We start from the raw sequence: 24,680 nt of genomic DNA on the forward strand, positions 1-24,680 counted from the left end.
GAGTGTGAAGACTGATGGGAAAAAACAAGAGAAGCAGAGCACGGGAGGGGGGGTAAACAGTGGTTCATCTCAGTTTAGGGTTACACCTCAGCTCATTGTCCAGGTGCGCTGGTCTCAGGTGTCCTCTTCAAACCGCCGACCACTTGGCAGCACCGCGGTTACAGTGCAGCACAGGCCCCCGAGCCTCTCCACCACCTCCCGTCTCCACACTCCCAAAGAGAAAAAAGAAATCATCAAGGCAAAACGTGACACTTGATCAAATCAGTGTTTGAAGCTTTGTGCGAGCTTTCTTTTCTTTCTTTCTTTTTTTTACAGCAATTTTATTTTTGGCTCAGATGCTTTCTTCTAAATTTATCCTGAGTGTTTGCAGCGGGTGTTTTTAACCTGCTGAGTGTCGCTGTCGTTGTGGGCCCACAGCGAGCGGGCGAGTCTGTGTAACCGGGATAATCTGATTACCGTGACCTCCTTAGAGTGATGTCACAGCATGTTTGTGGGTTGGCAGGTCATTGGCCAACCCACATGCCTTACCTGTTTCTCTGATCCTGGATCAGCCTCTAAGTTGCTCAAAGCATAGGGCACCAGTCGCCCTCGCTTGACTCAAATGTAGAATTAAAGGAAGCAGAAAAGATTCAGAGTATCGATATCTGGGCAGCGGTTAGCACTGTTGCCTCACAGCATGAAGGTCCTGGGTTTGAATCCACCATCTGGGCGGGGCCTTTCTGTGTGGAGTCTTTTCTGGTATGGCTTCCTCCCACAGTTTAAGGCATGCAGGTAGTGGGGTTAGGTTAACTGGTAATATTAAATTGACTACAAATGGTTGTCTGTCTCCCCATGCTACCCCTGGCGACCTCATTCTATTGCAGCTGGGATAGGCCCCTGGACAAATGGGGAATACAAACAGTCTCAAGATGACCTGGGAAAAATGTCCTTGGCTGTACAATTTATGATGACATTATTTCCTGAAGCAGAAAATTAGTCGAGGACATCAGAGGCACATTTATCTAATGCAAAAGGATGACCTGGAATTTTAAGGAAACTTTATGCTGGAATGTAAGACAGAAAGAGGAGCCATTCTAGAAATGTTTGAAAATGTATAATTTTTGGAGAGATGTTTTGTTTTTGGCTTGTATGGGACAATGATTGAAGTGATTTTGCCCATGTCACCCTGCCTGTGTCTCCTTAGTGACTGGGCAGTCCTACCACAGCTGAATAAGTAACTGGAGTATTGATGGTTGGTATATAAGCGCCAATCCAGATGTTAATCAGCCTCATTTTTTTCCTTTTACTTAAAATAAATGTTAATGTTTGGAGATGGGAGTTGAACCACAGTGATACGGTGACATCACCTCTGATGTCACTGTACAGAGCCCCGTATGTACAGAGTTTCAGTGATGTGCATAAACCATTACTCAGACTTATGTAGTGGGAGTGAAACAGAAAGCAGCATTAACCCAGCGTCCACGTACTCAGTTAAACTGTAACTTTCAACAAGTCCTTGTAAGTGGACTATATTAAAAATGTATATTTTAATAAACTGATTTAAAAAGACTGAAATTAGCTGGACCTTCAGTATCGTTTGATGAAACGCTGATTACAAAAGTTCGGCTCAAATTATCAGTTAAATTGTGTTTTTACTTTGCTTCAGTGCAACCAGTAGTCCAAAACCTCCAGCTCCACACGTGTTCAGGGAATTGATTCATAAAGGTTTCAGGGCTGACATCGTTAGGTGATAACCACAATCATCACAAACATCACATTGGTGGTGTTAGTGGTTAACCGTGAACCACAGGGGTGACATCATATCTGATTTTGGACTACTGGTTGCACTGAGGCAAAGTAAAAAACACAATTTAACAGATAAATTGACAGATACTTGGAGCTGAGAGTTTTGTAATCAGCAGTTCGTCCAGCTATATTGAAGGTCCAGTTACTTTTCCACTTTTCAACCATCTAATTTCAGTCTATTTTTTAAATCAATGTCCAAAAGATACATTTTTAATATAGTCCACTTACAAAGACTGCTTGAAAGTTATAGTTGACTGAGTAAGTGGACATGTCAATGCTTCTATTTCACTCCCACTGCCACTACACAAGTCTGAGTCATGGTTCATGTACATCACTGACAATCACTGACACTCTGTGCATACACAGAAGCAGTGAGTCAGCTGGAGGTAAGACAATACAGGTGAGCAGATCACCTTTCTTTGCACAGCACATATCTGTGCCTGTATCCTGCTCTTACGTACAGTAAATGCTTTGTAGCTTGACTGTGTTACACTGTGGACATTTACAATATTTCCTTTGCTTTGAACTCTTGTTTGATAACATTATTAAAAGTCTGTAGCATATTGGTAACTGGTGGTTTTCTGGCCTCAGATGAAGCTCCTGTAATGTTTAACCATGAATGCAGAGGCTAATACTATAGACACACACATACACAATAAAGGCAGAGCACGGTTGACAGTACCTGCTGTTATGACTGCAGCAGCTTCAAATGGAAGCCATGTTTACACAGTCAACAATCACGTGAATAGCGGGAGACCCTTGTCCCAAAGCTGGCTTGTCGAGTATTCTGCCTGAACTCGGAATATTTAAATTATAAAGCAACATAACGATAATTAATTCGACAGATTTGTTTTTTGCCTTTTCTTTTTTTATTTGATGTGTTCCACTATAGCGGCCATGACATCAATAACAATACTTGCGCACAAGTGCTGTAATAGCTACTTAAGATTAGCAAGCTGAGATATGGCATATAGCTGCCATCATTGAAAAGTCTGTCTGGCTGTGTGTGAGAACCAAAGAGCGAGTCTGTTGAGGAAAGGATTAGAGCGGTGGCCAGTGTGGGCTGCTAATCCCTCAGAGAGACAGAGCAGAGGCCGAGGCTGTGACTAACTGGGCTAGTGTGAGCCAGCGATGCTAGGAACTAGGCACAAAACTGTTATCATGCCACAGCCTTCGAGACTGATGTGTGGAAGTGCACCCGCAGCCACTTCGTTAGGTACACCTGTTCAACTGCACAATAAAGTATCCGACCAGTCAATCATATGGTGGCAACTCGGTGTATTCAGGCATACAGAGGTTACAGGAGAATAGCTAGCCGGCTTTGAGCTGAGAGGAAAACAACGCTAGCCTAAATAATAATTCATTATAACAAAAGTATGCAGAAGAGACTCTCTGTGTTGAACCTTGAAGCAGATGGACTACAGGAGCAGAAGACCACACCGCGTGCCACTCTTGTTAGCTAAGAGCCAGAAACTGATGCCACAATTCACATGGACAGCAGAAGATTGGAAAGACTGTCTGTTCCTAAAGTCTTTATTTTTGCTGTAACATTTGGACGGCACAGTGACAATTTGGTGTAAACTACATTAAAGCATGGATCCATCCTGCCTCGTATCAGCGATTCAGGCTGCTGCTGGTGATGTAACGGTGTGGAGCATACTTTCTAGACACGTTATGGGCACCTTTGTATCTACTGCAACAATACTCAGATTACCTGAGTACCAAAATCTCTGAGGACTATTTCCAGCACCTTGATGAGTCCATGCCATGAAGAAATAAGTCAAGCCAAAAGCTTCAGCTTAACTTTCAGTTATTAAGAGATTAGTTGGTATTTGCACACTAACTGCCCAGTGAAGCTCGCAGACAGTGTGGACACTTTTAAAAAATTTTTTTTATGTGTTTGTTTGACTGTCGGAGTATTGCATTTGGTCTTCTTACTGTATCATCAGGGCAGTTACCACCTATGAAAAGTAAAGTCCATATCAGAGGTTTTCAAACTATCAGGGAGGTTCAGAGTGAGGTGAAGATACTGTGTGAGGTACATGCAAAGCAATGGGGAGTTAGTTTACATGTTTTAACTTCTGTGTATAATTATGATGTTAAATACTGTGTAAATAGATAACATGAGATGTGCTTACCTTTCAAATTAGGCCACACAATAATTATATGTGTCACATATGAAAATATTAAACCAATAGCACCAATACCAGCCTTCAGTGTATGACTTTATAAAGAAGACAGCTAGTACAGATGATTTTTAATGTTTGTATTATTAATATTTTATTAATTTAAATATTTCAACACTGAATTAAAATACAAGCAGCAGGAGGACACCTTCTACCTGATGACATGTGACTTATGATAACTTGGCATTAACCGAGGTTTAGATTTTAAAGACGAGTTCCAATTTTACACCTATAGTGTAGGTCAAGGATAATATTCGTGATGCAGGTATAATGGCTTCATGACAGCTAATGTAAAAAAAATTTAAAGAGAATCCACTGTGTTCCTTTTTGCTGTCATAGTGTAACAGCAGCGGATTAAACGTATCCAAAATTTGAAACAAAGAGATCTGTGTATTTGCACCTAATTCCTGTGACTACTCTAGACAAACAGTTTAAGACATTTGTTTTCGTCTTAGCTCTGTGTGATGTCATATAGAGCTGTTATCCTTAATGTGGTCATCTTGTTCACACAACTCTGGCAGCGAGCACAGAAGCCCCACCCACCTGCTGTTCAAACCTTCTGTTAGTGAGTGGCAGCCAACCAGAAAATAGTGAAAGAACATTAAAAAGCTAAACAGGTTCATTATGAACTGTAAATCATTCAAAGCTACTCTAATGGAGTTGGAACGATCAGAATATATCCTCTTAAAGTTGGAAAATTAGGTCTGCTATGTCAAGTTTATGACAGATTAAGGATCCTGGGCCTCATTTTAGGGTTTAACAGCAAATCAGAATATTAAGATTTTTTTTTTTTTTTTTTCTTGGAAAATCATGCAACCCTTCGAGCAACAGCTTTGGTAGCCCTGATCAGTGTCAGCTGATCTTAATCTTTGGCTACTGAACGTTTGGGTTTGACAGCCTACCTGAGAGGCGAAAGTCAGGGCAAAAGAAGTCAATAATGTGGTTTGTGTGAGGCGACTATTTAATCTGAATTTTTGTGTTACATTTAGGATGTTGGAATAAATTATATCACTAGATTAGGCTGTTTTAAATTCTGCATGTCTCCAAGCTCAGTGCATGTACAGTGAGTATGTAGGCCTGCGTGTGTATGGAGGTCGGGCTGCAGGACAAAAACTCACACTTGTGCTATCACACATGTACACACACACTTATGTACATGCTACAGCACAGCAACAATGACCCCATTCTCACACAGCAGCCCAAGACAGAGCAAGAGCAGAGCTCACAAAGGCAGGAGTCACTGCACCGGGAACGGGGGGCGAAGGCTGGGCGATGCTGGCAGTGAGGGTCGACTGTAGGTTGTGAATAGAGAGATGGATGGAAGCAAGGCAGGATGGGTAGGAGAACAGAGCAGGAATGCAGTGATTGTAGAGAAACCCCTGCAGGCTCGGCAGGGAATGGGAATAGATAGATGGATGGGGGAGGAAGGGACAGGCCAGTTTGAGAGGAGGTCAGACCAGTTTTCTTTCCCTCAGTAAGGGAGATACAAATTAAGGCTAACATCGCTGCTGCACTGAAGGCTGCAGTTCTTTATGATCTGTGTCCATATATATGTAGGCCTCATTATACTGATAGACTTGGAGTCAAATGAGCAAATTGTATAACACGTGCAGGTTTGTTAAAAAGTGAAATCATAATAATGGCACTTATATTTTCCCTAATTTTGCTGTATAACACAGCAGCCGCCTAGCAGCTGAAGATGGGTTGTTCAGCAACGTCTCCAGACTGAAATGCAGACATAAATCAGAGCCTGATCGCTGTGTGCCCCTGACAGCTTTATCTTTAGTTCTCCCAGCTGTGAGAAATTTGGATGTTGCTTTTGATTAGCTGTTCAGTTTTGATAACCATGTTGGCTGTTGTGTACAAACCTGTTTTTATCATCTGTAGAATATTACCCGTCTTAAATTTACTGTATCTCATTGTCAAATGGAAATAATTAATTATGCTTTTTATAATTCATTATTCCTCTGGCAGAGCAAATCATCTCTGGATTGCTTAGAAATCATCCAGGGGTTAGCTTCTTCTCCCCAGGTCCTCTGAAAGATCTTGTGTGATAACGATTCTGTCCTCCTTACATAGGTCTATGTTTCAATCCCTATATTGGTGAACTACTAGATCCAGGTCAGCTGATTGCAGATGATCAGTGCTTTTAGATCCAGGTCGAGGATAAAAGGAGACTATGCTCTTGAGGTTGTCTCCCCAAGTTGTGGAACTAGACTTAAAATCAGTGGACACTGTTGCTACCTTTATAAAAGAAACATACTTGTGCAAGTTTGCTTTGAAAAAACTCTAGCAATGAAATGCTCGAATTAAATACAGTTTTTAAGTTGCATAATCTGCAACAGTGTGTTTACTTCATTGTTAATTTTGGCATCAAATTAGTTAAAAACCCTCATATGTTTTGGGGGCTGCTTTGTCCGACTGTGCCTCATTGATATCAAACCTACGATAGATAACTTTCATCCCTTTGGCGAGCCTAAACAGCATTACTGCAGGCTTTACTGTTTTGCTTGTAACCTAGCAACCTCTATCAACACGTCACATGAAGCGATGAACACACTACCTAGAGGCATCATTATAAATTCAGTCTTTCACTGCCACATCCAGTCCTCTTTACGTACTATTTTCCAAACAGCAGGGTGGAAGGAGGATCCATGAATGTGCTCGTGTTTGTAATCATGGTCCCTACGTGGATCCTTCCTCTTTTCGGTGCTAACCTTATTGTCATAGTAGTCATATTTTTCTGACAGACCAGTGTTTGTGGTTGTTTCTTGTTTATTTTTAGATCACAAATCATTTTTGTGCTGTTTTTGTACTGTAAAATACTATGCAAAATCCTGATATTGCCACTTTAAACTCCAGCGGCACAGTTGAGTAGTACGCTAAGGTCATAAGAAAAAAAGTAAGCTGGATAACAGGCCTCCAGGTTTTGTTGCTTACTGATCAGTAGAAATAAGTCCCTTCAATCCTGAAGCTCTCTCCATCGTGTGAACGCTTGTTCCAGGCTAACGCCTGTTTTGTCCCATCTTCTGTCACTCTCTCTGTTTTTCTTTGCTTCCTTGGATAAAAAAGCTCTTTCTTCTTTTGGATGGATGCATTTACAAAGTTGTTTGTATATCTTTCATGTCAGCTAATTTAAAGATATCTACCAGTGACTCTGAAGATAAATCTCTAGAATTGTTTGCAAATTGCTGACATACTTCCTCTTTGTTGCAAATAAAATATTATTTAGTGAGGGAAAATTCCAGCCTGGTGACACCAATTAAAGATTTATTGTGCTTTTACAAACACGTGATCCCTAGCTATGTGATGTTAACTTTTTAACATGTAAAAATTGAATTAGGACCTAGTCACGCAGACCTAGAGACCAGTCTGCAACCATTTGGCAACCACCCTGTTGCTAAGGAAAAATGTGTATTCCCCAAGCGATTGTCAAAAACCTCCTTATGATTGCTTTAGTTGCTAGCATGTAGCTGTGGTTGTAGTTTAAGTGGAAGTGATGAACTTGTCTACAAATACTGTTCAGCTTCTCTCTAAGCTGCAGTGAAACTGCAGTGAAATCGAGACTGTTTGCCAATTGAAAAGTTCTCCCTTCTGAAACATGTTGGTTGCAACGCTGAGGCACAAATTCTACTCTAAACGCAATTAATCTAGTAACCAGCAAATATTTGCAGACAAACAAGAAAAACTACAGGCAACAACGGTTTTCGGTGCAGAAACGTCTTTATGACTTTTACCCAGCGACCTCCAGGAACCACTGCCAAACAGTCAGCAGGTGGTTGTATCACGTCTGAGGTGACAGACAACTTTTGAGCAATGTGAGCATTACATCATGTGACAGCGCAATCGGCAATCCGAAATGCGGATGTGGTGTCATTTTTCTGTGGTTGTTAAAAAGAAAAACCACAACAAACTTTAAACTAAAAAGTCAAAATGCTTCTTTTAAGCAACTCTGAAGCTCACAAAAAAATGTGAATAAAAAAAAGAGGTTTTTGTGTGAGCTATCTCAGCATCAGGCAGCTGTAAACTTATTTTATACTCTGAGGTTTCCTGACAGCTACAACAGCGATATTGATTTCTCCACTCACAGAAGCCTCAGTGGACTCTCCAGACATGATGTAAAGTGCAGAGGCTGATTTAAGTTGATCTTCTAACCTCCTTTTCTTTCTCTGATATTGCCTGTAAGCTGCTTCAGATAAGTCCCCTCCAGCATTATTGTGTCTTTAAAGTAAATTCTTTAGTTTTTTTTAGGGAGACTGCTTCATTGAACATTTACCCACTCATATTTTAAAAAATGCATATTTGGATACAAATGATTTTATAACCTGCAGTTTATTAACTTACTTTTGCATGGTTTTTAAGAGGAACTGCTCTTCTGGTGTGACCTAAATAATGGAAGGCTTTGGTTATATTGTAACTATATTGTAATTTTTCACTTCTAATCACTACATTCTGATGTTTTTCAGTGAATTACGGCTTATTCATAGAATCCAGTTTGTTCATGTAAATAATGACTCTTCATCACAAACTTACGGTTAATTATGGAGTTCCGCAGGGTTCTGTGCTGGCACCAATTCTACTGGCATTATACATGCTTCCCTTAGACAGGAATATTAGAAAACATAACATACATTTTCACTGCTATGCAGATGACAACCAGCTTTAGCTATCCATGAAGCCAGAGGACAAATTAGTTAAACTGCAGGAACGTCTTAAAGACATAAAGACCCAGATGACCTCTAATTTCCTGATTCTAAATTTAGCCCTACAAACCTTAGAAACATGATGTCTAACCAGATACTTGGCATTACCATGGCTTCGAGTAACGGTGTGAGGGATCTGGGAGTCATTTTTGACCAGGATATGAACTTAAAAATATTAAACAAATATGCAAGAAAAACAAAAAACATACAAAAACCCAAAGTGCATGACAAAGCAGCAGATGGCAACATAATCCTAAATGCAAAGAAATATTAGTAAATCAGAAGCCTAGAAAAAATATCGTCATCATCATCATCATCATCAATGACATCAAAAAAAGATGATGAAGATGTACAACTTTGATGTTTGTTTTTTTTTCTACAATTATACTCAGTCTCAGTTTCCAGAAATCTTCAGCGTGGAAGGACGATGTTTATGTTGCTGTTTAAGTGTGGACGTAAACGCAAACACAAAATACCACTGTACTGTAGTTATGAGTATACTGTGATTTTTATTTATTTATTTTATCAGAATATTGTGAAGTCACACTTAAACGTGTTACTGGTCTTATTTGGGGAAAAAATGTTACAAGTGAAAAATAATGATTATAATATTTGTCCTATATAACAGAATCAGTATGGTTATAATTGTAATGAGCATTTCTGTATAAAATGTATTGAGGTGATCAATAACTCCATTTGGTCATTTTAGCTTTGGCTGCTTGAGAGTTAAATTGCTAAATTGTTTAAATTGCTGAATTCAAGGTCAGAGGTCAGGTTTCAGGAATCTTTTTAGTGGGATAACTCAAGAATGTGGTGACGTATGATTTACGAGCTGGTACCAAAGGTGTGTCTACTAGGAGGCTAAGGGGTAGCACTGACAGTCGCCAGTATTTTTAATGACTTACAAACATTTACGTCCCACATAACCATTGTACTCACAAAGCACTAACAAGGTGTATAGTGATATGTATGTGTTGCGATCACCCAGAAAAGCACAATTAAACTTAGTTCCCTACATTAGCAATTTAAATCTGTTAGACATAAACACAAAGCTGTTTGATTTCCCATTCTGTTTAAATAAACATTTAATCTATTATTATTATATTATATTATTTATTATTATTATATATTATATATTATTATCTGATGAATGGCTTACAAAGTTTTCAGAATAGTTTGGTGAAAGGTAGGAGATCTGTAGTTGCAGTAGTAACAGCGTGCCACACTGTGGATTATTGGAAGGACTTTGGACTTGTTCACATCTCGTCGGCACTGTGTGAACTCAACCACGCTGCTAAAACATGTTTGTATCACCTCGCTGTCAGAAGGACATGGCGCCGAGCCTCAGTCTGTCTCTATGAGTGAGAGACAAAGGGAGAGCTGCAGTGAAACTGCTAAATCGAATCAATCAGTGCCTGCACGATTACAAATGATGCACCCGCTCGTCACGATTGCTTTCTCCACTGATCAATAAAACTCTGATTTCAAGCCGGTTAACAGTTATGACTCCCTCCTCCACTGACACACATTTACACGTCCCCAAGCTGTATGACACTGTACATAATGCACTAATGTAGCTGAGTAACAGGTTCACTCAAATTCAGGGATTCTGCTGAATTTGAGTTTAAAAATGATAAATAATGCAGCTTCTATAAACAAACGTACACAGTGGATTGCTCCACCATACTTTAAAGACGCATGGATTTCAGCGGACAAAGTCATAAAGATTTACACTGGCACGTCCTGGGCTGTTTAGTGGTCGTTGAGTCGGCTGTTAGAGAGTCATTGTTGTTTGCCAGCAGCCTGGCACGGAGAGTGGGGAGTCAGGCTAAGCAGAGAAGGCGCTGGGTGTCCCCTCCGAGCCGAAGGTCCTTCACCCACTTTCACAGCAGAGTCATGTGAAGGACACTTTAGTCAGACGGCAGACAACACGCTGCGTGTTTGGAGCGAAGAGCCAAGACTCAGTGCGAGCATGTAATGTTTTATTCAACGTTTACATTCACTGCTGGAGAGATTCAATGTTTTTCTGTGTGATACATGTTGGATGATTCCAAAACAAACCACTGAGCACTCAGGTCCATCCATAACTCATGACACTAAACATAAATGTAACAGATGATCTGCACAGTCAGCAGCTTTTCAATATTTTAAAGGTGAGCTGTGTGAGACAACTTTAACTTCAGTTTTTCGTTGTCAGTTATCTGTTCGTACACAAAAAAGATGTTTAACTTGACGAATAGTTGATAGGATTTTAACTGCTTTAAACAAAAACACATTGGGATTGGATTGAGGTTAATTTCAGTTAATCATATACTTTTACTGATTTTTGTTTAGTTTAACACTAATCACTTCCCAGAGTTGGTCAACTGTCTCGATTCTTTATCTATAACCATTTGCTTACTGTGTCAGCCAATAATTCATTCATTATTTTTAGTGAATATTCGTTTTAAGACCTGCTTATTATATCGAAGGACCGGTTTCAATTGTTTCTCTATTAAGTTTAGTTAACAGCTAACAATTAACAGTTTTAATTGTTTATCTATATTGTTAGCTAGTTGACAATGCTACCTTTAGCTTACAGTTTTAAGTTGGCATCCATATCTTAAGCTAACGTTTTCTAGGTATTTATTAGTACTTTTTGCTTGAAATTTACAATGTTATCCCTTTTTCAGTTGATTTTTTTTTTTTTTTTTTTTTTTTACTTTAAATGGTTTACGGTTACCATTTTCCAATGTTTTTAACTTGCCACTATTTTTTTTTTTTTTTTTTTTTTTTTAGCTAGCTATAGGGTTGCCAACATTCACATTTTAGCTGGGACATCCCATTATAATGAGCAAAATTGGTTTGTTCCTTATTCTACCTTAAATGTCACGTATATTTATCATTATCTGCAATGTCACATACAGAGCATATTTACACTATGTCCAGCTGGTTGTGCATTGTGCTTCTGGCACACCAGAGTGTCCCTTATTTGATAGTTAAAAGTTGGCAACCCTAGCTAGCTATATCCACAATTTTATTTTATTTATTTTTTTCTTCTTAGTTTTGGCTCTTATTTTCTGCTTATCTATTACTTTAAGTTAACTGCTATCAAACCTTTTCAGGTCCAGTTAATTCTTTGTCACTGCAGAATGGCTATGACTTGTTTGTAATAACTGTGTTAGGGGAAAGAAATGCTAATTGTTCATCTAATGTCAGTAAAATGTTGCCTTTCAACTAAACAACTGTGAAAGCTAAAACTTGTCATGAGTTAGAAAAGCTCAAATCTCTCAGTGAGTATTCCCGTGCTGTAAGTACGCCCATTTTCATACCATACACATTCAAAGATGCAAACACACACATACATAGGCTCCATGCACAAAAAGCCACCTCATTTAATACCTCCATCTCTTCTAAGAGAGAGGCTGCCTGGTCACACGAATCTGGCAGCTGCGTTTGTGTGCAGACAAAGTGAATAGCTGCAGGGTGAAACTGTGCCACTGTGCGGCTCAGGATTGGAGCCTCGATGGCCTGTGGTGGTACAAGCGGAGCCAAGCTGGGGTATCGATGACATGGGAGCATACTCACTACAACCTCCGTATCAAAGAACTGGGGAATGGAAACAGACCCAGGGATTCGATGCGCATCTGCTATGCTGTTGCAACAGTTTTTAGTTAGACTAACAAGCAGAATTCATTTCCACACTGTCTCATGAAGCTTTATCTCTTTATTTAAAAAAAAAAAACTATTCTGAGGTTTAATTTACATATATATTGTGGGGCATGCTCGGAAAGATGTGCATCGTCTTATGGTTCAAATCTCTTGAGAGGTGAGAGATGTGAGAAGCCAAAAAGAAACTTAAAAAAGGGAAAGACCTATCGAGATACAAAGACATGTGGTATGTGCTGCCAGGATAATGACAAAAGCATTCCCTCCAGTCATCTCTCTTTACCTTTAGTAGCCCTCATCTTTTCATCCACTCATTTCCCTCTCTCTCATAGTGTGTGTGCCTTTCCTCCCCTCCATCTCTCCTTCGCTCTCCTCCTTTGCCCTCATTTCTGCAGCTTTGTTCCACCCTACCCCCCCTGCCCCATTCCTCATCTTAACCCCCCTTTGCTTCCTTATCGTCTTACGCCCCCTCCACCCATTACTCTGCACGCACACAGTCTATTTCTCTCTGTTTTTGACTCCCTCTCCACCCTCTTCTTCCATTTCTTCTCCCCGGCGTGCTGTGATGGTAGTCAGGCTGGCGACAGCTGCAAAAGCAGAGAGTGGAGCAGTAGGCACCAGCAGTAGGGGAGGGAAGAGGGCCGGAGCTGTGGGGAAAAGAGCTGATGTGAAGATGAAGACGAGGGGGCGGTCACTTCTTCGTTGGTGAGGTTTTGATCTTGTAGCAATGAAGATGAAACAGGGTGGGTCTGCAGGCGGGGGCGGGGAAGTGGCTGCTCAGTAATCCCATGGGCACGTACTTCATCTGCGTTGATGCACATCAGCCTGCTGCTGTGTTGGTGTAATATTTATTTTTAATTTTTTTTGTCATGCTGATGTGCTGAGGCAGGCGGCGGGGAGGGTGCTCAGGTGTTACCGGAGTGACAACAAGAAGCTCTGGACTTGCAGGAGGATGAGGAGGTAGATGAAGGTGGTTGGAGATGTGCATCGGGGTGCTGACGAGGCGACACAGAAACAGCTGTTATCAAATGCAGGCTACACCTGGTCTGCAGGGGAGAGGGAGAAGGGGCTGTAAAACGAGGCTGATAAGGGAAAAGGAAAAAAGAAATAACTCGATGAAGGATGGTCTTTGTTATTTGGCTGTACCTAAATGGATCTCATATAATAAAATTCAACAATGTCACAACTGTGTGGCTCATATCTGACTAAATATTTAACCCCAAAGGCCCGTTTTGAACATGAGTCAAGAAAACAACATGAATTAAAATTTACAAACATTTTGTCAGATAAAAACAACACTGATCACTAAGCAAGCAGCTCTGTGAGACTGTATATAAAAGAGGGACGCAGCCCATCGACTGCTAGTTTCTGGAATTTTGGTTGTTCCTATCCAATTTTATTCATTGATTATTATTTTTTTCCCTTTAAGCCAGGCATGATCATATTTAGAAGAGCAGTTGAAGGTTATCGGGTGAGCCTATTGCTAGCTTGGGTGGTGAGATGTGTGATATTAACTGGGATGCTAATTTTGGCGTAAAACAAAATAAAAATGTTGGAAAAACTGATCCACTGACTACTTAGTGTGTTTGACTCCAGCCAGTGTTGTCACTCAGAGTGGCTGTTGTCTTAATTATGCATAACATCACATCTTAATGCAGTGAGCAGGTTAACTAGACTTTGTTCCCACTTTGTCCCATTTAATTTGTTGGGATTTGGTTATCTTACAGTTTTTATTTGAGTAAAGAGGTTTAACCAGTACTTTAGCTTTTACCGGAGTATTTTCTAACTAAGCAAGTATCTGTATTTCTACTTCAGTGACAAATGCTGTAAGTTGGGGATGTAAAATGAGCGTATATGAGGACTAACTTGCGTTTGTATCCTGCCTCTAGTGGCAGCTTTTGAAACTGCACCGTCCATGTTAGCATCTGTTCGTGGCTTGATTTAGACTCATTGCTTTGAAGTAAATGCAATCATCAGACTGTTAACAAATTAGGTTTGTGTTAGATTAGACATTTTTTAAACAAGTGTATGGGAGTTGAAGAAAATGCAAGGAAACCGCCTTAAGAAAACCTAACCAATATATACAAAAAATGATTAAAATAAAAAACTAAATCAAATAAAATTATTAATTAAATAAAATTCCACGTGCTGCTTGGCTGATACAAAAGTAGAGATCAGGGCTTGAGAGAGTTAAAAAGGTATCTTTGAGGAAAATGTGCCCACTATCTCCTTTTGAATCCACCCTGAGTATCTGGTTTACACATATAACTTTACACACATTGGTATACACACATTTAACTTTTAGTTTTGCAGTCATGGGAAACTAAAGTTTCACTTGATGATGGTGCTCCAAGGCCACAGTCAGTAGGCATTTATAGTTTGGGGTAATCCATAATAAACATGAAGATTAAAGTTAAATTTTAACCGTTTATCACAGTTTTACAGTCAAAATGATTTACTTGGCGGCTAGAAATGTCACAGTATAATGGCTGCGCACCTTCATGAATATGATGCTGCCCAGATTAGGAGAAAATGTACTGAATTTAAAGGGGCATCATACTAATCACTACGTGGCTTCCAGGGAGGGGGTCGTAGTTTCCTGATGGTTTTCCTCATGGTTGATTTTCATGCGGCGGAGTTTCCTTTAAACCAACGAGGACGATGGTCAAAATGGATCCTCATAGGAGCGTCAGGGTGTTCATACCCCACTCACCTTTTCGTTCCCAATGTCACTGCTCTGGTTTGTGACCTTTCCCAGTTGTTACCACAACATCAAATTAATGACACAGCAGTGTGGACTGAATCCAGAAATTACACATGTGATGTAAGAGATTGAGCTTGCGCTCCCACTGTTGATGTTATAGCTGAATCATTCAGGGCACATTTGCATTTGTGAATTTCCTCATTGCTCCGATATCAGCTGGATGTGTCCAGGCTGCTCTCTGGAGGTCAGCTCAGGATGCAGTTGATTTTTTTTTTTTTTTTTTTAACTTTATTCAGTCATATTTCATGTATATATTTATATTTTTGTACAATAAAGTGTAATTTTCTTATGTTAGTGTAACATTAAAAAGAAAAACAAGTCTTGATTTTCTCTTGGAGTAAAAGCTGTTCATTTGGATTGAATGTGTTTATATTTGTGCTTCAGAAAGAGTCAAATATTGAAATATCTGAAGGGTTTTCAGTAGGCATACACTTGCTATAAGCTACTGAGCTTTCCTCTAATGTGCCTGCAGTGTTACTTTAAAGAACAGAGGAAGGAAAATGAAAGTGGTGTCGAGCTCTGTCAGGCTGTTCCACCTGCAGTAACCAGATCAGCTGATCAGCAGAAGATAAATCTCTCAGCTGACTGCTCAGAGGACCACGCCCAAAACGCTGCTCCAGCTGATTGCTCGCTCTCCCATCACGGAGTTTATTTAAGGCGAGGCAGCACAGAGACAATGGCACTTTGCTCAGGGCTTGTAAAAATCCCACTGAATAGTCATCAAAAGGAGTTGTAAATAGTTTTGTTTTGTTTTTCATCTGCCGGTAGTCGTGCTATAGTGTTTTAAAATACATTTCGTCAGTATTTCTCTCAATATTGGGCTGAAAATATGTGAAAAGTGGAATTTAAACCTGATAGTTATGAATAAAATCTGGGACCTAACCGGAGCAGTTTTCACAAAGAATGAAAACTTTATAATGCAGATCCATTTTTTGTTGTTGTCAACATAGAAAGCTAATAATTTACATTTACTTTTTATTATCAGGGTCAGAGCCTTTGGTGAAAGGTCTTTAACACTGTTTTCTATTGAAAATTGTTCCTAATATTTTGCCTCCCTCAAGTGTAATAACATGTTTTTTTTAAAATGTTGTGACTGACATGTCGAAAAAAGCATAAAAGATTATTATCATTATAAGATCATTCACGTATATATTTTGTAATGAATTTTTAAAACGGGCATTTGGACAGTGGATGCCTCTGGCTGATACTCTGACTATTCTTGTTAGTTCTAGCGCTTTTTTTTTTTTTTTATTAGCTTAAGTGGTGAAAGAGGTGAGGTGAGCCCTGAGCACCTGGTGCAAGCAACATGACCCGTTCCAGAGAGTAGCAGGCAGGGAGTCTTACTGGGCTGATACACCTGTCAAACTATAACGCAGGCGTCCTGAGGTGAGATCAGAGAGGACAGAAAGCTCCTGGGGGGAAGAAAGCCAGAAGCTTGATTGGATAAGTTTAAATCGGGTCACCACAGCGGTGCAGTGGTTATCACAGTCGCCTCACAGCAAGAAGGTGAGATGTATGTTGGGTACCTTCAAAGTAAAAGTTGTTAACTGTGTAACAAACAGTTCTTTTGAAAAGGTGCAACTTTTACTTTGAAGGTGATCACTCTCTGTTTCTGCGATTTGTTGCACTTTTTATGTTGAGTGTTTGCACATAAGTGTGCATCTTCCATGCAAACTACGGCCGTCCGCAACCGTCTGCTACAGACCAATCACAAGCAGGTTTTTAGTGCAGCACCCTCTTTGTGACTTATTTCACCTAGCAACAGCCAGCAACCATTTGCCAACCAGTGGGGGAATAAACATTTTTCCATAGCAACCAGTTGTTGGCAGGGATCGGCTCACTGGTCTTTAGGATTATGTGTTTTAAGACTGTCAATAGTACACACTCAGTATGCCCAACCAAAAACCTGCTTTTCATCACAGTCATTATACAAAAGATACTAAATCTGTGACCTGTATTATCATGGATGCTTTACTTTTAGTGGATGAAGCAAACTTCCTGCTGCATTTAGTTGTGCTTACATTGCAAATGCTCTCGTCCTGCTTCAAGTCAGCGATTATTTTCACCGTGCTGCTGTGAAATAATTCTGCAACAGAGCAGTTTGTGTTACACAAACCTGCATGAAGTACAACATTCTCTGTTCAACATACTGGGCCAGCAGGGTTTTCCAGATCACAACTAGCATGTGCTAAACACTCTTTGCTTATGTTTTTTTTAATAAAAGCTTTCCAGAAATGCCTTCACTCAGAAGACCTTTGCACATTCCATTGTGGTGAAGGATCCGTGTGGGCTGTAGGCTAATGTGTCACCTGTTCTTAATGCCCTGACTAACTAGTCTGAAGGATCATTAGTAAGCTCAAAGCCTCTCTGTCAGTGTTTAAACAGCGACTGGGGTCAAAGTCCGCCAATGGATGTCTGGTGTGAGTAAATAAATGATCAGAGGGGCAGGAAACTGCTGCCGCACTTCTCCCTGTGGAAAAAACTCGACTCCCAGCAGGTGTCTCTGACAGCTGATCAATACTCGGCTGTGATAGTAGCTTTGGGAGTGCGGCGTGAGTCACACTGTGTGTCCTGTCCAAAAACTAAACCCTGCAGTCCTCTTCCAGAGGTCACAAACTGGTGCACACCTGTGTCAAAGACTGATGTAGCCACTGTGATGTCACGCAGTGCTTTTGGGGTTTCGGGATTTTAAAGAAATAATCTTATGTCATGAATGAGAGGTGGATCTGACATGCCCGTCACAAGACAGCATCTCGCAGAATCATATCCAGTCAATTCAGTTTTATTTGTATATGCTAATACCACATATATGGGTTCACATGCCTAAAAACCACATTAGAAATAAGGTCACTTGGATATTAAAGCAGATATTTAAATAAATATCAGAAATTAATACATATACTGGCTCACACAGACGCACAAAGCATACAAAAGTAAAAGTAAAATAAAAATCCTGTGAAACACACAGTAATGTGAAAAACCCCCAAAACTTTGTCTGTTTGTGCTCTAAATGTGAACGCATATACAAAATATTAAGTTTTATTCAGTAACATTTGAGGCCGGAAACTCTTCACTGACTCATTATTTTGATTGAAAGGCAGTCTTTAATTTTCCCATAGACTTCTGCACAATCGCAAAGTGCTCGTCATTAAAAACAAAAAGTGGCGAAAATGCAGATTTAAGACACTTGGACTTAACGTTACAGTCCCAGAAGCTATGCTAAATGAGCAGAAGTGTTGGGCCTCACCTCCTAACCCTTAACTCCCTCATTTGATGACCTCACATGTACCTTTTAAATGTATGACTAAAACCTGGTTTGACAACATTAGAATAGGTTCCAGGATTTTCCAAAAGTAGACCACCCTCACTAATGTCTAATGCAAACTCATTTTGTTCTATAAGTAGACCTGGAACATGACAGAAGCCACAATTTCTGTGCTTTATTTTTCCTCAAGGAGCTGTTTGCTTGGCTTTAGACTCGATCTCCTTACTTATAATTTGGGTGCTCTCTGTAGGTTGCAGGCACAGCACTCTGAGGTCATTGATAAGAGAGTGTGAATGATATTGGCTTTTTGGACCTTCATTTCAAGGAGCAGAGAAAGCATCAGTTTTTCTTGCTGTAATATTGTCACAGTATGATTACTGTAATCAAACTGTGCGATTAATCAGTGGCTGTGATATTTACCACGATTCATGTTTGTATAGAAGCCCTTTGGGAGAATGTAAGCAGTGCTTCTTGCTTTCTTCTCAGTCCCATTTTGAGATAACATTTCCGACAGCGCTGGCATCGCATTGTCTAAAAGCCACACTATCCTTGAGGACTATCACTGCGATAAAAATATGCTTCCCACGCCCTTGCGAGTCTTATTCGTGTGTCGCTGCACTTCAGGTTTCTGTGCTGCCAGCTTAACACAAACATGTTGATTTGTGTGTTTGATGTGTGGATGAAATGATGGGTGGAAGAACTTGTGGCAGGGTGAACATGAATGCCTCTCTACCAGTGTGTGAACCTAAGCTGATGATATATTCACATCAAGATGAGAAACGGAGAGGAAGCAGGTGGAAGTGCTGCTTCAGTCACACATTCAGTTTCTGTTTGTGCGTTTCTGTCAGCCTCCCTGTCTTTTTCTTTCTATTTCCACCCGACCTTCCACCCACATGCCTGATGTCCTTTCCCAGAGTGTCAGGGCTTTGTATATGTACACACAAAACTAACTGGGAAAGGTGGACTGTGAGGACACACCCATCCGAGCATGCAAACACATCCCAATCTCTCTCTGTCCTTTTTCTTTTTTCTTTTTGGAATCTGTCCGGGTCCATTTTTGCTTCTCAGAAACAGCTAACCCTGAGGAGACATTCGTCCCTCACACAGACGGCAGTATCAGAATAGAACAGATGAAGGAGGAGGAGGATGAGGGCAGCTTATTATCACTGTCAGCAACCCTCACTTTACTCCTCGACACAGTCACATTACCTTAGAGAGGTGGAAAATAACATGTACTCAAGGACTCGCCTATATTTTTCAAGTTTTTATCTTCAGTGTTATACATTTTAAAGCGTCGGTAAAACACGTAGTATTTTTTTGTTTTAGATGTTTCATCTGTGATGTGTTATATAATAACAAAGCTGAAATCTAAAACCTTAACTGACTTTTCCAGAAACCTGAAGAAAACAGGGAATATTCAAATGTGAGCAGTATTTGGCATTTTTGCTCAAAACTGTTGCTGAATGTTTTTTCTCATTATCCACTAAGATATAGAATATTTTATTCCTTTTTTGCCAATGTGCATGCCCAAGGTGACATACTTCACCTGTTTATTAAAGTAAAAGCACCAAGGGCACGATATAAAAATACTTAATTACAGGTAAAAGTCTTAGATTTAAAAAAAACAAAACAAAACTACTCAAGTAGATGTCCAGTCCACTGTAACAGTAATATATAGTAGTATATATTGTATACATTATAGTGTTTTTTTTCCTTTAGTTTTTTGTACCAGTACATTGATTAATGCATTGGTTCAAATTATAAGCAAATGTAAAGAAATTATCCAACGGAAGTCGACGTATAGGACAAAACCCACACAGTGAACATAGCAGGAGAAAGCAAACACAATAAACACACACTGACCCCAACAATGCAGTGAATACACATTTAATACCTGCCTTTTAGTTCTTTAACAGCTGTTTATATTATTCGTTAATTAGACAACTCTATGCAATGTATAGAATATCACAGAAACATATGGGGTTAGTCTGTGATTTCCACCAGTTACCATTAGAGTCAAACTTCTTGCATCACTTCAATAACTTTATTATAATTTAACCTAGACTATACATATTTGTTATCATATACAAATAATATGCATACAGTATAGTTTAATTGAGTATGGATTCCATACAAATAGGTTGACTTCATCAGTAGTTCTGGAGAAAATTATGACAACGATAGAAAATACCAGCTATACAATTGGAGTGTTTATATTTGTGGCGTTCCTCAGGGTTCAATTTTGGGTCCTGAATTATTTTATTTGGTTTATTAATAATATATATAACCAAAAATAAATTGTAAATGTGGTTTGACAGAAATATGCTGTCACTGGATTTACATAAAATACGTTTTTGGTGTTTGGAACCAGCAATAAAAAAAAAAAAGGGGGGGGGGATCAAGTAAAAGATACCTGGTTTGATCCCAGGAGGAGACAAAAATACCTTTTTGGGTTGTTTCAAGACAGGAACTAATTGCTGTGATGGTCCTTTGTGAATAAGAAAACAACCAAAAGTATAGTTTTCTACTCATTTAACAATCGAGTGAATTGAGTAAAATATATTGTTCTTTTAAAAGATTATATTGTACATAAAGTCTAATAAGAAAAGACGCCAAAACAGTGTGCACTTCTAATGCCATACATTCACATTTTATGAAATATGAAGAAATACACGAGACCGTTACAGATTTAACAGAAGAAAACAGAATAGTAAACAATGCTGATTTAAAGGTGCAGGGCCACAGATATTTTTTCATTAAATCTAGACGTGGCTGAGCTGAAGACCTTGATAGTCTCATATAGAGCAGAAATAGAGAGCTGCCCATAAGCAATAAATAAACTCTAAGATACTTTTTAAGGTCACTATAACATTTTTCTTAACTGGCTTTGCAATCTGTGAACCACCACATGTCATTTGAACCTCAATAGGATAAGAAAAAACACACTTCAATGAACAAGTGAGAAACTTCAGGAGGAGCAGCACTCACTGATGTGTGGGAGATGCTGTGTGTACAGCGACACAAAAATAGATTTACATTATGAAGGATCTGATCTGGGCGGATGTAAAGCAAGTTTCAGGCAGAGTCGTGTGACCTCTTCATCGCTATTAAGACCTGACCCAGCAGACAAACAGAAACACGATTTAATCGTCATCTCACCGCTACAGCCTCTCTGTAATGGAGTGCTGTGACAGCGTTCCTCAAGCAAAACATGACTCGGCTATGGAAGTATCAGCTGATAGGCCTGAGAGCACGTCCGTATCACTGAAACTCGTCTCCTAGTGAGCTTGTGGACAGAGCACAGAGAGAGAAAGAGACACACCTTTATCATGTGAAAGGTTATTGTGCATGTGTGTGCGCACGCACAGGAGTGCACGTGTGTGTAAACAAAGACGCTGTTGTGTGTGTGTGTAGCCTTGTTTCACCACCTTTTGCATACGGCTGTAGATAATTGCGAGCGAGTCAGAGAGAGAGAGCAACCCCCACCTGGCTCCCAGTGAACTGTGTACACTCCAAATATTTCCATAGCCAGTCCTGTCACGGAAATGAAGGAGGAAGTCGGAGAGCGACACAAAGACGTAGGCATCTAATGTTAGCAAGGAGACTGCGTACATTAAAATACCGTCACTGTAGGAAACTGCAGACTGACCAGGTAGTTTCACTGAATGGAAGAAAGAGGCACAAAGGTCTGCTCTGTGAACATGACTGTGCTGCTGAACTCTTATTCTTAATGAAAAATAGATCCATTGTTTGATTTTCAGCATTTATGCAGTGGCCCTGGGAGGTCAAGCGCACTCAAAGTTATGAATTATCAGCAAATAGAAAAACACTGCACACAAAACACAGCAGAGGGAGAAGAAAACACAATGGAAATTGAATAAAACACAAAGCATGTAGGAAAGAAAATCTCACAAATCAAAAAAAGGTGTTTTTAGGGGAGACAATAATGTGACGGAACAGGTGAGGAAGCGATAGAAACCAAAACATGCAGGTAATGTGTGCGATGATGTGTATGTGTATTATTCTTTTAACTCTTTACATGTTTGCTATTAGCTATTAGTCATACTTGTTATTAATCGCTGGCTCTCTTCCACAGCATGTCTTTATCCTGTCTTCCTTCTCTCACTCCAACCGGTCACGGCAGATGGCTGCCACTCCCTGAGCCTGGTTCTGTTGGAGGTTTCTTCCTGTTAAAAGGGAGTTTTTCCTCCCCAATGTTGCCAAAGTGCTTGCTTATAGGGGGTCATATGATTGTTGGGTTTTTCTCTATATGTATTTTTATAGGGTCTACCTTACAATATAAAGCGCCTTGAAGCGACTGTTGTTGTGATTTGGCGCTGTATAAATAAAATTGAATTGAATTGAATAGCCGTTTGCTGTTAGCTCGTCACCTCTGCAGCTGGTCCGTCACGTTATTGTCTCCACAAAAACACTTGCGTTGTGTTCTGTGAACGTTTGCTTTGCTTTTTTTCTATTTCTGTTGTGTTTTTATTTTGTTGTGCGCTTTTGTAGCATTTCTATGTTTGCTGTTGTTTTCTTAAGTTGCAGTGCATTTGAAGTCTCAGGCCCAACGTAATTTTCACAGATTCTGCTGAATATAATAAGAAGTGAAAGAAGACTCTTTAATCTCCTCCTGCCTTCATTGCACTGCCCCCTGCGTCTTGTTCATGGTCTCTGATTGCGGGAGTGGGGAGTTCTTCCTCCCCACAGTCTGCATGTGTTGTTTGAGCGGAATATCTGATTTTTGGTGGGGTTTTTTGTAATATAGTAGGTCTTTACTTCTCAATATAAAGCATTTTGGGATGACTGTTGTGAACAAACACTTAAAGTAAAGCAGAAATTAACTGAATCACACTGACACTTCTGTTAAGGCTGTAAGCAGTGATTATTTTGACTGATTTGCTGCTTAATTTCTTTATAATTTGATCTTTTAATTTAGCACACCGGCCCCCTCACCCAAAATAAATAAATAAATTCAATCTGTATCATAAAGGAACTATAAAGAAAGAGATATTTGCATTTAAGAATCATAAAAACACTTGGTTAGTGTAATGTGAGTTCATTTTTACTGCTGGATTTATACAGTAATTATTCATGACTCCGGAGCTTTGTTTGCTGTCTGTGTTTCTACTTTTTCCCTCTCAGTAGTTTGATATCTTGTCAGAGAGCATTTGCATATTTAAAAGTCACAAAAGCAGTTTTTAAGTGTATTTGTGTGCGTTTTTGTCATGCACACTGTGTGTATGAGAATGTCACCTTTTATAACAAAAGCTCTTCTCTTCTGCTTTCTTTCCTCCTCATCCTCAGTCCTCATTCTGCAGCCGGTGGAGCGGGATGACCTGAATGGCAAAACCCTGAAGATCACAGACTTTGGTCTGGCCAGAGAGTGGCACCAGACCACCAAGATGAGTGCAGCAGGGACCTACGCCTGGATGGCCCCGGAGGTCATCAAGCACTCCCTCTTCTCCAAGAGCAGCGACGTGTGGAGGTACTGCCCTTGCCTCTTTGTGTGTCACAGCACTTCCCTGGTTTACACACAGACAGATGTCTCCATGCAGCCTGTCAGGGCAGGCGAATGGGGAACAGGGTGAATAGCCAAAACACTGTAAAAGCTGTCAGTGGACTTTCCAGCAAAGTGGCATCAGCACAGCGTCTGCAGCAGGACAACGATCCCAAACACACAGCTAGAGTCATAAAAACCTCTGACGACCTACAACAGACAGTGTAGCCTCCTCGGGCCTTGATCTGCACATAATGCAGTCAGTGTGGGGTTACATGTAGAAAGAGAAGATGGTGAGAAAGTCTAAACACACAGGAGCAATACAGGTAGATGCTCTAAAAGTCAACCTGCCAAACACCTTAAAAACTGGTCTCATTTCAGATGCTACTTGATAAAGTTATTAATTGATTTATAAAGTGCTATAGAAATGAAAGCTTTTAGGATGAATACTGAGGTGGAGCTGGAGGTGGCAGAGTTGAGGATGCTGAGATTTTCAATGGGAGTGACCAAAAGAGACAGGATTAGAAATGTGAGGAGCAAAAGAGGAAGACTTCAGAGAAGATTTAAGGATGTAGTGAAGAAGGTCATGCAGAGGGTTGGTGTGGTAGAGGAGAGGGCTGGTGAGATGGAGGCAGATGATCTACTGTGTTGGACCTCTAAAGGGAACGGTAAGAAGAAGAAGAGCAGGGAAGAAGACAGTTAAGTAATTAGCGACGCCAAGTGTTCAGGTTGTTTATTTAATAACATAGCCTGTATATAAAAGATAGACTTCATCTGCAGGAAGTGATGCGTGATTGCAGAAGGAAGTCAGATTGACTGGAAATTATGA

The 24,680-nt window shown here is 40.0% G+C and overlaps 1 protein-coding gene across 2 annotated transcripts in view; it reads left to right on the plus strand.

Moving 5' to 3' along the window:
• Positions 1-24,680, plus strand: part of map3k10 (mitogen-activated protein kinase kinase kinase 10) — a 44,787-nt gene that overhangs the window by 6,365 nt on the left and 13,742 nt on the right. For both annotated transcript variants that reach the window (XM_039598190.1, XM_031744003.2), the window contains exon 3: positions 23,659-23,839. In XM_039598190.1, the coding sequence (XP_039454124.1) occupies positions 23,659-23,839 (181 nt within the window). The remainder of the gene's footprint in view (positions 1-23,658; positions 23,840-24,680) is intronic.

Source organism: Oreochromis aureus, linkage group 14 (assembly GCF_013358895.1).
Source record: "Oreochromis aureus strain Israel breed Guangdong linkage group 14, ZZ_aureus, whole genome shotgun sequence".
In the NCBI taxonomy this organism is placed as follows: Eukaryota; Metazoa; Chordata; class Actinopteri; order Cichliformes; family Cichlidae; genus Oreochromis; species Oreochromis aureus.